We start from the raw sequence: 14,355 nt of genomic DNA on the forward strand, positions 1-14,355 counted from the left end.
AATCCCAGCACTTTGGGAGGCCTAGGCAGGTGGATCACTCGAGCTCAGGAGTTCGAGACCAGCCTGGGCAATATGGTGAAACTCTATCTCTACAAAAAATACAAATTAGCTGGGCATGGTCCCAGCTACTTGGGAGGCTGAGGTGAGAGAATCTCTTGAACCCAGGAGACAGAGATTGCAATGAGCCAAGATCAGGCCACTGCACTCCAGCCTGGGCAACAGAGTGAGACTTTGTCTCAAAAAATTAAATTAATTGGCTCCTGAACACAGACAACACAAGGTCATTGTTTTTTTATCTCCAATAGATGGGTGAAGACACAGGGCCAGAGCTCCTGGTGTGAGTGACCACCCACGTAGTGGAGCCAGGTTTTCAACAGGGTCTTTCCACACTCCCAAGCTGAAGCCAGGGCTAACCTCACCAGCCACTCAGAGCAGGGATGAGATTGTAACTAAGTCATTAGTCAAGGCTGCCTTCTGAAGCCAGCTACTGAGCACAAACCACAGGTGCTAACTGCTTCTGCAAACCCGGGCCACCCTAGACAGAAAGGGAGAGAACCACCAAAGGAGGGGACCAGGAACGCAGTGCAGGGGGCTTCCCCGCAGCCGCGCGGCCCAGCACTCACCAGTGACGGCGATGCAGGAGTCGATGGCCGCGCTGCGGCAGGCGCAGATGATGACCACGTAGTTGGTCTTGGCGAGCTTGCCCTCGACCAGCAGCCGGAACATCTCGGAGAGGCCCTCGGCCAGGGAGTAGGCACACTCGATGACGTGCACGCTGTCGTTGCAGGAGCTGGCGGCCAGGCTGGCCAGCCAGGGCAGCTGCGCGGAGGTCACGGGTGCCACGGCGCTGGGCGCGGGTGGGAAGGGCTGCGGCGGCGCCTGCTGGTACTGCCGGATCTCGGTCAGGTGCGACTCGCGCCAAGAGCGCAGGAAGATCTGCTCCAGGTCCTCCATCAAGGGCACCTGGTCCGCGGCTGCAACACAACGCGGGCGGAGGGCCTGCCACAAATGCCAGCGACATCCGGGGACGCGCAGGTGCAGTGATGTGGAAGTACCCATTTAAGTTATTGCTGTGAAATCATATCACAGACGGTTGGAGCACGAGGGGAGGGCATAAAATCCGCCACAATCTCACCACTGCCCTAACAGAGCCACGGTATTTATGTGTATTTCTTAGTCTTTTTTTTCCATATGCAAGTTTTTTTTTAATTATAAGATGATTTGTACATTTATTTTTATTTTTAAGATTAAGCATTCTCTTTGACAATCCAGAAACATAGTCCTCGCTCACTCTTCAGCCATACACACCTGAAACAGTTAAAAGTGATTCCTTAATTTTCAATGACAAAGTAGGATAAAGGAATATGTTCTCAAGCTGCAGTTCAATTTTGCTGTCCTCTTTTCAAAAGCAAAAATCTTACTTTGCTACCAAGCCACTCACCAACTATAAGGAGAGACAATTTTTCAAAAAGCCAACAAAACCCAGTAAAAAGAATAAGTATCAGCCCAAAATTATCACCCAAAACACCGCTGTTGCAAAAAAAAAAAAAAAAAAAAAAAAAAAAGGAGGAAGCCAAATTCCCATAGCTTGTTAGAGAAGGTCTTTAAAAAGAATTCAGAAAGTTAGGACCGGAACTGCCATGGTATAGGCAGGTTACACTGTTCCTATGTGCATATACAGTGGTAAATGTATAGAACATTCAGTCTGGGAATATAGGCTTTCTCCTACTCCAGGACAGGGAATAAAAACATGCGTTGCTGGAATTAATATTAAAATTGTCCTTACAAATAGCTGTAATGATTGTCCATATAAACTTTGGGTCTTGCATTCTTTCCGTAACCGTGACCTTATCATCAGTTTCAGCGCCATTTTCAGCCATCGTAAAGAGCGCTGTTAGCACGTCCATAATGTCCCATCATATGTAAGCACCACCGTAAGTTTACTCAGCAAGGTCTCTATTGTGGATTCTCTTATTTCTTCCAAATATTCACCTTTATAAATACCTCTGCAATGCACATCTTGATGTATAGAACATTACTTCCTTTGCCTAAAGTCTCAAAGGTGTATTTACAGAACCAGCTAATACATACCATCAGCTGGCTTCCAAACGGCCTGAATGCATGAGTTTACCACGCAAACGGTGCATTTGACAAGCACTGGTTTTACTGCACCTAAGCACCACTGGGTACCATCATTTGGGTTATTAATTCAGAAAAAGGTGACTTGATTTGTGATTCGCATGTCTTTGACGATGAGTGAGATTGAATACTTTTCAATATTTGTTTCCTTCTGGTATTTTTTTCTTTTATGAATTGTCTGGTTTATACGTCCAGATTTCACACTTGATGAGCTGGAGGATAGTGCACCAGGCTTCCATTTAGAAGGTGGGTTCCAGTCCAGCTCTACCCAGCACCAGCTGTGTGGCCCTGAGCTATCTCATACGGTTTTCTGATGCATCACACGGGGTTCATGCCACCTGCTCTGTAGGCCGTGCCAGAATGATTAAATTAGCTTATATCTCCATCTTTGATTGGATACATTTAATCAGAATTCACTACTTCAATTAGCTAATTAAATTAGAATTTAATTAGATTAGCTGTTATCTCTCTCTCTTTAAAACTTTCCTTTGAGTCCACATCTTCTTCCAGAACTAAACCCTACCCAGAGCTGTCTATACACGCCATACTGTCTCCTCACCTCCAATCTCTCTAATCCACTCCAAAGTGACTTATCCCCAATCTTTGCGTACATCATCATCAAGGTTGCCAATCACTTCCCATGGCCAAACCCAATGGTCAGAGTCCAGTCTTCCCTCTGCTCAACTCCCAGCCATGCTGGCACAGTTGATCAGCCCCTCTCCTTGGGAATGCTTTTTTTCACTGCTTCTTATCAACATTCGCCTATTCCCTCAATATAGCTTGGCAGACTGTCAACTTGAGCTGCGGACACTGTGGGGCATCGGGAAAAGGACTCACTGACCATGCCTGGCCTCATGGAGCTTACACCCTAACTGGGGGAGACACACTTAAAGGGAACAATCACAGACCCTAATTCCTGGTGCCCTAAAGATAAAGGGCATATGATAGGGGCCTGGAGGGCGGGAGCTGTCTTACACACAGTAACAAGAAGGCCTTGCTGAGGAGATGATGGGTGACCTGAAACCTGAAGGACATGAGGGAGCAAGCCACACAGATGTCTTTGGCAAGAGCATGTCACAGGGAAGGAACAGCAAGTGTGGGATGCCTTGGTGGGACCAAGATTGCTGAGGGGTACAGCGGGCTGGGACAGAGCAAGCAGGTGGGACCAGGAGGCAGGCCGGGCCCCAGGAAGGGGTGGAGTGAGCGACTGATGGGAAGCCGCAGCAGGGCTCTGAGCAGGGAAGAGATGCAATCGGATTCCCGGTTCTCAGGGATGTGGGGAACAGGGCAAGAATAGTGCCCCGGTGAGGGGACAGCCACAAAGAGGGTGAGCGAGACTGGATTCAGGATGAAGCCGTGCTTACTGACGGACTGGTGGGGACTATGAGAAAGAGGGCAATGCTGGGTTTCCCAGATTCTCCACTGTTCTTTCCTTCCTTCTCACCCATTCTATCTCAGTCACCTCTTCTGGATCTCTGAAGACTGGAGGTCCCCAGGCTCAAACCTTGGCACTTTCCTCTCCCCGTAGCCACCTGCAGCTGGTCTCATGGCTTTAACATACATCATCTGTAAGCCAATGTGTCTTAAATGTATACCTAGAGCTTCAACCTCTCCTGGGGCTCAAGGCTTGCCCATGCAAATGAACACAGGTGACTTGGCTGTCTCGTGGGCATCTTGTACAAACTCATGCCAAGACAGAACCCAAGTTCATTGCTACCATTCACCTGGCTGCTCAGGCTGAAACCCAGGCCTCACCTGCTCCCACCTCCTTCAGAGGGATTTCCAGCCAGACTTACCTTCAGAATAGCCCCTGCAGCTCACTGCTGCTGCCCTCAGTGGCCCAAGCCACTCTGTGCCTTTAATAGGCAACAACTGACTCTTTCTCTGTTTCCGCCACCGCATCTGCACCATCTGACTCCACACAGCAGCCAAGGTGGCGTTTTTAAAGTGAAAATCAGATCACCTCCATCCCCTGCCTAAAAATACTCTGGTGGCTTCTCCATGTGTCTACCATAGAATCACACTCTTGACCGGAGCTTGCCCCCTGTGACCACACCTCTCCCTCACACCCTCTCTCTGCTGCAGCTACACTGGCCTCTCCAGCGACCTGGGACGCTCACTGCTCCCCACCTCACAGTCTCACCTGGCCTCCCTCTCTCCTCAGGGCCCCACCTGTCCTCTTTCCTCAGATCAACACAAGGCTGACTCCTTCTCAGGGTCGAGGTCTCTAATCACAGAGGCCTTTCTTCATGGCCCTAAACTGGCCCCACACAGACACACACTAATGCATGTGCCCACCTTTACCTGCCTGTTTTCCACTGGTTTATTGCTTCTCTCTCCCACTAGACTAGAATCGCCTCAAGGGCAGGGTCTTTGCCCAATTCCCTGCTGTATCCCTGTGCCTGGAATGGCAGATAAATACTTCTGGAAATGTCTCCATTAACTTCAACCTACTTTCAGCCCCTCAATGTGGGTACGCCCACAGTGACCTCACGACGTCCTCCCAGTGGAGCCATAAGCTCTCCCCACGTATTTCAGTTCCAGCAGCCCAAGTCAGCCCCCACAAGGGCCGAGGCCAGGTCTGTGCTCGGGCTGTGGCCCCTCCCTGCCACCTGACCAATAGGTGGAGGTGACTCACCCAGCTGGACCAGGTAGTAGACAGTCAGCAGGAGCTGCATCTCCTCAGAGATGGGCTGGATGGCAGAGGCGCCATACTGCTCGTATGCCCGCGAGACAGACTGGGAATTCTGGTAGCACGTGTACAGGAGGGGGCTGACCACGACGTCATTCAAGTTCCCACACAAGTAAGGGAAGTTCCCGTGGCCTGCAGAGGAACAGCAGTGACTTGGCACCCGGTCTTGTGCACAGCTCATGGCCCCACACATGAGTTCTCTGGGGGTGAGGGAGCTGAAGGAGACAAGTGAACTGCGCAAGGTCCCTCGAGTGCCCTGTCCTGGGAAGCCTTGCTCATTGAGTGCACCTGCTCACCCTTCTGGAGCCTACGATGAGAGGAGTCACCTTTTCTAACCAATGGGGCTGTGCCACTTACTGGTTCATTTCGTCCAATCCTCTTATTTTTTACAAGTGAGGCAGCTGAAGGGAGGGACTTGCCCAGAGCCAAGCAGCCACCACCTGTCACTCCTCCAGCACCACCGACGGGACACCTTGTGGGCAGAGCACCTTCCAGAGCTTCACTGGGTGCTGCCTGCCAGGCCTTGCCTCCCTGACTCCAAGCAGGGAGGATTCTGCCCTGCATCCTCCCTCCCAGGGCTATCTGGCAAGGTGAGTTGGGATAATACATCACCACAGAGACCAGAATACTGAGTCATTCTTTTTTTTTTTTTTTTTTTTTTGAGACAGTCTCTTGCTCTGTCCCCTGGCTGGAATGCAGTGGTGAGATCTCAGCTCACTGCAACCTCCGCCTCCCGAGTTCAAGCGATCCTCCCACCTCAACCTGCCAAGTAGCTGGGATTATAGGTGTGCATCACCACACCCAGCCAATTTTTGTATTTTCAGTGGAGACAAGGTTTCACCATGTTGCCCAGGCTGGTCTTGAACTTCTGACCTAAAGTGATCCACCCACCTTGGCCTCTCAAAGTTCTGGGATTACAGGCGTGAGCCACCATGCCCAGCCCATTAGAAGATTCATTCTGAAGATAGCCCTCAGAGGTGGAATCGTCCAGGCCAGGTTCAAATCTCTTTCCACTATTATTTAGCTACATGACATCAAGCAAGAAGCTTAACTGCCCTAAACTTCAGTCTCTGCATTTGTAAAATCAGGTGCAGCTATCAAATCCTCTCGGGCCTGCTGAGCTCTGAAAGGTGGCACGTGTGTGTGTGTGTGTGTGTGTGTGTGTGTGTGTGTGTATGGTTGTGTGTGTGTGTGGTATCTTGCACTCCGGGTACTCCATTTAGTCACCAAAAATATATTTTCTGACTTCGGCTGTGTGCTATATGCAGACGTCCTGCCAGGCTTGGGGAGTAAAGCTGGTGCCTGGGGCACAGGTCATGTTCTCAAAGACATTGCTTCTCAAGGGCTTGCCAAACACCTGCTGGCCCATCCAGAGCTTCTGATGCAGAACTGGGGCCTGATTCTGATTCCAGGATGGGTCCATGAATTCACGCCTCTCATAAGCTCTGGGGCGATGCAGGTTCTGCTGGACCAGGGGCTACCATTTGGGTAGCACCACTTACAAATATTACGGTTGGCAAGAGGCAAGGTAAAGAGTTACTATAAAAGCAAGCATGTGACATTTGTCATAAAAGAGGGACAGAGAAGTGACAAGGGAGGCAGAGGAAAGGGAATCTAAGACAACTTCATGGAGAAGGCACAGGGCTGAGTCGTAAGGCCTCAGGAGGGCTTGGACATGTGACTGTGGGGAACTGGAGTCAGAGAGACAAGGGCTTTACAGTGAGGGGTGCAGTGGAAACAGACAGGCAGTGGAGGGAACAGAGCACACCTGAGAACCAAGAGGACAGTCTCTATTCTGAGATTGTTCGTGTGAGAACCAAGAGGACAGTCTCTATTCTGAGATTGTTCATGTGAGACGTAGACTGGCTGGGCTTTCTTTTCTGAGGCTCCTGGTTCAAAGCAGAGGCAGGTGAAGCCCTGCCTACGCCTCCAAGCCTCGCACCCTGTCCTAGCTCTGTTTCCTGAGCACTGTGTTCTTGAGACCTACCACAGACACATCACGGCCACATAAAAAAATGCATGCAACATGACTGAAAGAACGTTGGCCTTCATTTGAGGTAGACCGGGGGGCCCAGTGGAACTGCCTCGGTCATTGGTTCTATGTCATGCTAAGGTCGAAACTCAGAGTTGCATGCTACTTCCTGAATACCCTGTCCAGTTTTTGTTTTTAGGAAAAAGACATGCTCTTTCTTATTTCTTAATTATCAGGGTGCTTCTCCCACTTTCCTACAATCCTCCCTTCTCTATCTACAAGCATGATACCAAATGCAATAGTAACGTATTTAAGAGGGGCCTGCGTGCACAGTGTGTCTGTGTGGTGTGTGTGCCGTGCCTACGTGTGTATGTGTGTGTGTGTGGCCATGTGCCAGCCATTCTGGTGCCTGCGATCACCAGCCAAGCCCTGCTGAATCCCCCCAGGGTTTCCCATTGCAACATCTCCAGCTTCATCAAAGGGATTTCTTCATTTGAGCCAAAAGTCTACCCCCCCACGTAGCATACGTTAGCCCACTGCACAAAACGGATCAGATCTAATTCTGTTTGATGCTTCTACAGTGGTGACCATGGCTATCTTTGCCCAACCAAAGTAGATTCCATAGTCAAAAAATACTAGTGGCGTGGGTGACAACAGGAGACCACCCACCACAGCAGGGCTCCTGCAGCCAGGGAGTGATTTGTTTTTTCCTAATCCTCGGCACTCAGCACCGGGCCTGGGATCATGGCAGATGCTCAATGAAGCTGAGCAGATGAAGGAAAGAACGAGGAACAGGCAAATAGACTTCATGGCAGGGAATCATTTCACCTGGACCCACTGCGGAAAGCTTGACAAGCTCCATCATTCTTGGCATCTGATCAGGGGCTGAACTAGTGACTGGCTCTGCCTTGTTCTTTCCTTGCCCTGGAAAGCACTTTAGGTTTGTCTCAGGAGGATACCCTTGGAGTCAGACCGGGAAGAGTTCTCGCTTTTGCCTGTTTCTCGTGCGTTCCTTCAGGTTCTTCCATTCCCACGACTCGGTGCACTGCTGTACTTGCCTTTAAATATCACTGGCTTGGCCTTGCATATTTTCAGCAAGTTGTCAGGAACAGACACTGGTTCTCCAGAGGCCACCACTGGGAAGGTGACTGAAGCTGGTCCCACCAAGCCAACCTGGGGCACGCAGGACACGCCTGTGCTCTCTAGGAACACCCAAGAACATTAGTAAAAACATCAGACAAGACATCCACTTCTCACACACCTGACATCAGGCCAGGCAGCAATGCTGCTACCTCCTGATCAATGTCCCTGATTACAGGAGCACCAAAGTCTTAGAGTCATAGATCCCTAAGGTCAAGGGCACCTTTAAGTTCCTTCCATCCATCCTTCCCCCAATGGTTCGGTCTCCTCTTTGATATCCCTGCCAAGTCATAAACAGCCCCTTTTAAAATTTCCCAAGGATCAGAGAACTCACTATCACACAGGGATCCTAGACCTTGCAAAGCAAGTCTAACATGTGAGAAAGAAGTCTTTGGTTACACCAAACTCTGCCTCCTTAGAACTCCCTCAGCAGTACACACGCACATTCACACACATGCACGCGCACACACGCACACATACACACACAACTGGCAGCAGCACTACCACCAGTACCCAAGTCTGGAATTCTGGGCAAGGCTGCCATCACTTACCATACTTAGCTCTGTTCCCACCACCTTGAGGGTAGCCACCATCTGGAGCTGATGGAGATTCTGGAGACCACCCTTTGTGGCGTTTTTTGGGGGGCCCGGAGTTGGACAAGATACCTAGACAATATTCAGAGTGTGGATTAGGCTATCATCAGGAAAGAGTTCCAATAAAACTTTCCCTTGGTTTGGAGGACAATGATCTGTTTTGTTTTGTTTTGTTTTTCTAATCACAGTTTCACACAGGTTTTAAGGAGCTAGTGAAATATCTAGGCATAAGGAAATGTCAGTTTTTGTAAATGTTTCATTCCAAAGTTGTGTGTGTGTCTAAACGATCTCTCTCTGAGCCCGAGCTCTTTCATCTTTAAAATGGGACACTAAACCCTACTCTGAAAGGTGGTTTGATCAGGACTAAAGAGAATGTACGTAGAGTGCTTTGTGCAATGAATTGCAGAGAGCCTGGGCCCAATAAGGTAGCCAGAATTACCCACGTCATCATCATCTTCACCACCATCATTATTGTTATGGACATATTCCAATCTGAAGGGCTGGAAGACAGAAATATGTTTCTGCAGACGGGGGCAGCAGCATCTGATCCACCACCACAGCCCCACCGCTTGGGGGCAGTACTGATCCGCCTGTGCTCCCCTCCCTGCCCCAGCCAGGAAAGTTAATTTCAGACTCAAAAAAAATCAAGTACAGAGGCTGACACCCACTGCAATGAGTCATCCCTGCCCACTCTAGACAGCAGCATGCTCATGACTCAAGCTAACTTCGTGAATGTTTCAAAATATCAAGAACTGGTTTCCATAGTTTCTTGACTAACCAGACACAAAATTCCCCTACATGTAGAGATTCATGTCTCAACCTCAACTGTACATTAAACTCAACCAGAAAACTTTTAAAACTCTGCCTGGATGTAATCCTATCCCAGTTAAACCAGAAGCCCAGCATGGGAGCAGGACTCAGGCATCCCAATATCTCAGCGCTTCTTCTTGATTATAATGCACAGCCCGGGTGGAGAAACACCAATCAGAGCAATTGTTCTCCAGGTATGACCCGAGGCACTGCACAGAACCCACATGGCCCTTTTAAACCTGTGCCTACTAAACCTGTGTGTCCCTGGGCCCCACCTTGACCTCCAGAATCACATCTCTGGAAATGACAGTAAGAAAACACCATCCTTTGTAAGCCAGCCTGGTGATTTTTTTTTGAGACGGAGTCTCACTCTTGTTGCCCAGGCTGGAGTACAGTGGTGCAATCTCGGCTCACTGCAACCTCTGCTTCCTGAGTTCAAGCGATTCTCTTGCCTCAGTCTCCCAAGTAGCTGGGATTACAGGCGCGCACCACCACACCCGGCCAATTTTTGTATTTTTAGTAGAGACAGGGTTTCACCATGTTGGTCAGGCTGGTCTCGAACTCCTGACCTCAGGTGATCTGTCCGCTCAGCCTCCCAAAGTGCTGGGATTATAGCTGTGAGCCACCACACCCGGCCAGCCTGGTAATTCTTAAGCACACTTAAGTGAGAATCATTGCTTTAGAGTCTCTCAAGGGTAATCAAAGAAATATTATCACCTCATTAGACTGACTAAAAGTAAATAAAAAGTTAAAAGCATAAAGTACTTTGTTTACAAAGAACTTTCAAACCCGTGGGCTCCTTTGGCCCTCCCAACAACCACTGACGCAGCTGCTGTTTTCTCCTCCCTGTTTGCAGGAATGAGGCCTTTGACTCTGCAAACATCTGTCCCCAGTTGCAATGCGGGACCCCCCACAGAGGCTAAGCAGCCAGCTGCTCTAAAAGCTCTACTGAACGACCAAAGGGGACAGGGCTTGGAATTGGATCTCAGTAAGGATGGAAGAGACACAGATGTGTTCTCACTTTTGGAAGATAACCCTATAAATAGCTCTAAGTAGACCCTAAGCCCATGAGCTCTTTCCAAATGATGTCACCAGGAGCTGCTCCCATGGTACCAATGTGGATCAATTATTTCTCAAAATGTCTCTTAGGGAGGTATTATTTGGCATTTTTGGGAGATGATTCATTATGTAGCCTGCTTGGTGCAGGACATTCTGCATGCTGCCCACTCTGTCCCAGCATCAAATGCCAGTAAGACCCTGTGCCTGGGGCAACAAATCCATCCTTTACCAGAACATTTCCTACCCCCGCCCCCCAGGGGGCAGCACTTCTCCATTGGGAACCAGTGAGTGACAGGACTCAAGGCTTCAATAAACTCCTTATGGTATTAGATGCAGTTTCTTAAAAATTAATTTTGAGCTCTCGCCCCAGAGCAGAGGAGAAGGCCCAGGAACTCCAACACTTCAGCTGTGCTCAACACAACTCAACTCAGCCAGCGTCATGCCCTCTGGCTGGGCTCCCCAGCGGCTGGTACCAGGGGCTCCAAGATGCACGTTACCATGGTGCTGCCCTTGGGAACTGCACAGCGCCGAGGCCCTGATGGCCACATGTGGCTGCGGGACTAAGCCTGGGACGGCTGGGAGCCCCGTGCACTCACAGGGAGCCCTCCTGCATGGAGCAGGTGCCCCCTGAACTAAGCTCACAAAGGTGATTTAATAGGTGAGTGGAGAGAGCAGCCCAGAGCTGGGATGCAGGCACAGAGCATGGAGACAGGAGGATGGGGCCATGGGGGTGGGGGAGCTCAACTGCCCAGGGCAGCCAAAATAGCAGGGAATGAGGTTGAGCAGGTGGGCTGGGGCCAGATTCTGGAAAGGCTTGAGTGCTCCCCTAGGCAATTTGGAGGAGCTCCATCTCCCACACCCCTCCATGGAGCATGGCAAGGAAAATGCAGTCAGTCCCACACAGAAGGCTTCCCAGGGCCACCTTCACAGGGTCCCGGGCTGAGGGAGGCCCTCATCTCCCTGCTGTTCAGGGTGGAGGTTGGGGGGTCCACAGACAGCCCAGAAGGGAAGCTGTAGCAGCATGGCATCCCCAGTATCCTCATCCCCAGATGTCCAGCTCTGCAGCCACAGGGCTGCCCCCAAATGCAGCACTCGGCAGAGAAGCAGCAGTCCCTGGATAAAAGCAGGAGGCTGCCTGGGGCTCAGCTGCTGCGGAGGATGGGACTTGCCACTGCCTAGGACTTGGTTGCTGTGGGTTTCAGACTCCAGGATGGAGGTGCTGGTTGGGAACGGGAGGCCTCGGATTCTGTTCAGAAACTACATTCGCCCCTTCAGTCAAGAGTTAGACAATTCACAAGATTTTCACCAGGGAGGTCCTCCACCAGCACAGTGGAGTGGGAGCTTAGAGGCCTGCCCCTGCCTCTCTGGACCTCTGTCTCCTCCTCTGTAAAACAGTGTTGGCCTAGATGGTTTCTAAGGGCTCCTCCAGTTTGATGTCTTAGATCTTCAAATCCAATTTAGCTGAGTGCATGATGGAGGAAGACGAGAATGGCTTATGAAGTGGCTCCAGATGAACATGGTGGGGAGAGCACTGGACTGGGAGTCCTCAAGCAGGTCCCCAGGTTGCTCCACCCATTCACAGCTTCCTCAAACCCTCCTCTGGCAGGAGGTCTGCTCAGCCCCTTCACTCACCTCTCTCATCCACATCCTCACCTCCTCATCCCTCTTTGTTTCCTTTCTCCCTTTCTGTCTCTACATGATGCTTCCCCAACTTCTAAGTTGCAGTTCAGTTATCACCTCCTCCAGGAAGCCTTCCCTGAAAAGACTAGCCTCAGCAATGACGCTGATTTGGATGAGAACAGCCGGTACCAATTAGTGAGCTGCCAGATGTGCTCTGACCTTTCATACAGCACCTCATCCCTCTGAACAACCCTTGGAGCAGAATTCTTATCTCCAGGTGAAGAAACATTTATTGAGACTTGGCCAAGGTCCCCTGACTAACAAGAGACAGCAGTAGGTTTTGAATTCATATTTATCTGATTTGGAAGCCCATGTTCTTCCCCAACAACACATTGCTCCAAAATTCTACCATCCTGCAGCTGTGCAGCCCACAGGACAGGTCACTCGCCATCACCACAGCTGTCTCACTGCTCCTCGGCACACACGACAACTCCCAAGTGTCACTCATACAGCACCAGCGCCTGGGCCCAGACCCATGGACTCAGGAGGCACCCGTGGTCCTGGCCTGACTCTCATGGAAGCCACACCAGACTCCAGGAGGCTCAGCGGCCCCAGCCCAGCAGCTCCCATGCCCCCTCTGGCCTTGGCCCAGAGAAGAGCAGGATCCCCAGGACAGCCAGGACAGGCAGTGCTACCTAAAGCCGATGGTCGCGGCAAGGCCAACAGGTTATTCTTTGCCAGCTGTTGGCACTTTGGGGAATCTTTGCCGTTGAAAACAGCCGGACCCACTGTTGCGCTTAGTGAGGAGTGATCAGAAGCTGGTCCTGAAAGCAGATAGAAGGCAAAGAGGAGGGTCAGTTCACGAGAATGCTCTGGGAGCCAGGCAAGGAGGAAAACACTTTCCTTGCAGTTTCACAAACTAGCTTTTCCCCAGCAAGTCTCATCAGAAGGTTAGAATTCCCAACAGTGATTCTGCTACACGGAGAAGATACATGCAGATACATGCATACACACACACACACACACACACACACACACACTTCTGCCTACACACAAGCATACACATGCACAAACATGTACACACACACGCATGCACACATGCCTATATACATGCACACCCAGGAACATGCACCCTCCTGCTCACACCCCAATGGACACACAGCCTGAGTGAAAGAAGGACCAGGGCACTTCCTGAATTCCAGGACCACACCTGAAACTGTTCTGCTTCCTTCTACCTTCTCTCTCAAGACCTCTGGTTGATATGGTTTGGCTGTGTCCCCACCCAAATCCCACTTTGAATTATAGCTCCCATAATCCCCATGTGTCGTGGGAGGGGCCTGGGGGGAGGTAACTGAATCATGGGGGTGGTTTCCCTCATATTGTTCTCGTGATAGTGAAGAAGTCTCACGAGATCTGATGGTTTTATAAAGGGCAGTTCCCCTGCCCACGCTGTCTTGCCTGCCGCCATGTAAGATGTGCCTTTGCTTCTCCTTTGCCTTTCGCCATGCAGAAATGTGAGTCCATTAAACCACTTTCTATATAAATTACCCAGTCTTGGGTATGTCTTCACAGCAGTATGAAAATGGACTAACACATCTGAAGTCCAGGAGAGCAGTTGGGTTTGCAGCTACCTGGGTGCAGACTGTTCACATGGCCCAGGGTTCCCTAGGTCTAAGGGTAATTCTGGGGACAATCATGGCTTCTGGTCTCCTGGGGCTGACAGAACTGCTTAAGTTGTCCATGTCAGTCAGAACGGTCTGGAAACAGCTTGAGTCAGGAGCAGCACTGAATGTTTCCTGTGGGTTTAAGGGGGTGGCTCTGAAGCCAGATGACATGTGTTTGAGCCCAGTTCCACCACCTCCCAGCTGTGTAACCCTGGATGCTTACTTAACCTCCCTATGCCTCAGTGTTCTCATCCAGAAAACAGGGATGGTCACTATAGCAACTCAGAGCCACTGTGAGAACGACATGAGTTAGCAGAAGAAACTGCCTGGAACGGTGCCTGGCGTGTAACATGCTTTGAGTACTTGCTGATACTACCATCTTATTTATTTCTTACAATTGCCCTACAAATTAGACAGAAGAGATTTGCCTAGCTTTACAGATGAGGAAATGGAGGTTCAGAGGATTTGAGTTGCCCCAAATCACTCAACTAAATGGTGACAGCACTGGAGCTTACACCCAGGCACCCTGACAGCAAAAACAGCAGGCTCTCCAGGCCATGATGGTAGAGGCACTGGGGGCCTGGGCATGGGGAAGCAGCGAGGAGCTCTGGAGGAGAGTATGTTCCAGTCCCCTGCCCAGGCGATGGATGGGCCAGGTGGGTACAA

The 14,355-nt window shown here is 50.4% G+C and overlaps 1 protein-coding gene across 2 annotated transcripts in view; it reads right to left on the bottom strand.

The window, feature by feature from the left end:
• Nucleotides 1-14,355, bottom strand: part of GREB1 (growth regulating estrogen receptor binding 1) — an 83,320-nt gene that overhangs the window by 46,321 nt on the left and 22,644 nt on the right. The window contains exons 6-10 of one of the 2 annotated variants that reach the window (XM_033176536.1): nt 12,721-12,849; nt 8,495-8,608; nt 7,862-8,005; nt 4,778-4,963; nt 624-974 (exon numbers count right to left, since the gene is read on the bottom strand). In XM_033176536.1, the coding sequence (XP_033032427.1) occupies nt 624-974; nt 4,778-4,963; nt 7,862-8,005; nt 8,495-8,608; nt 12,721-12,849 (924 nt within the window). Of the gene's footprint in view, nt 1-623; nt 975-4,777; nt 4,964-6,089; nt 6,339-7,861; nt 8,006-8,494; nt 8,609-12,720; nt 12,850-14,355 lie in introns of those variants that run through there. The other variant, XM_033176537.1, reaches the window with a different exon arrangement.

Source organism: Trachypithecus francoisi, unplaced genomic scaffold (assembly GCF_009764315.1).
Source record: "Trachypithecus francoisi isolate TF-2019V2 unplaced genomic scaffold, Tfra_2.0 Lachesis_group17, whole genome shotgun sequence".
Classification (NCBI taxonomy): Eukaryota; Metazoa; Chordata; class Mammalia; order Primates; family Cercopithecidae; genus Trachypithecus; species Trachypithecus francoisi.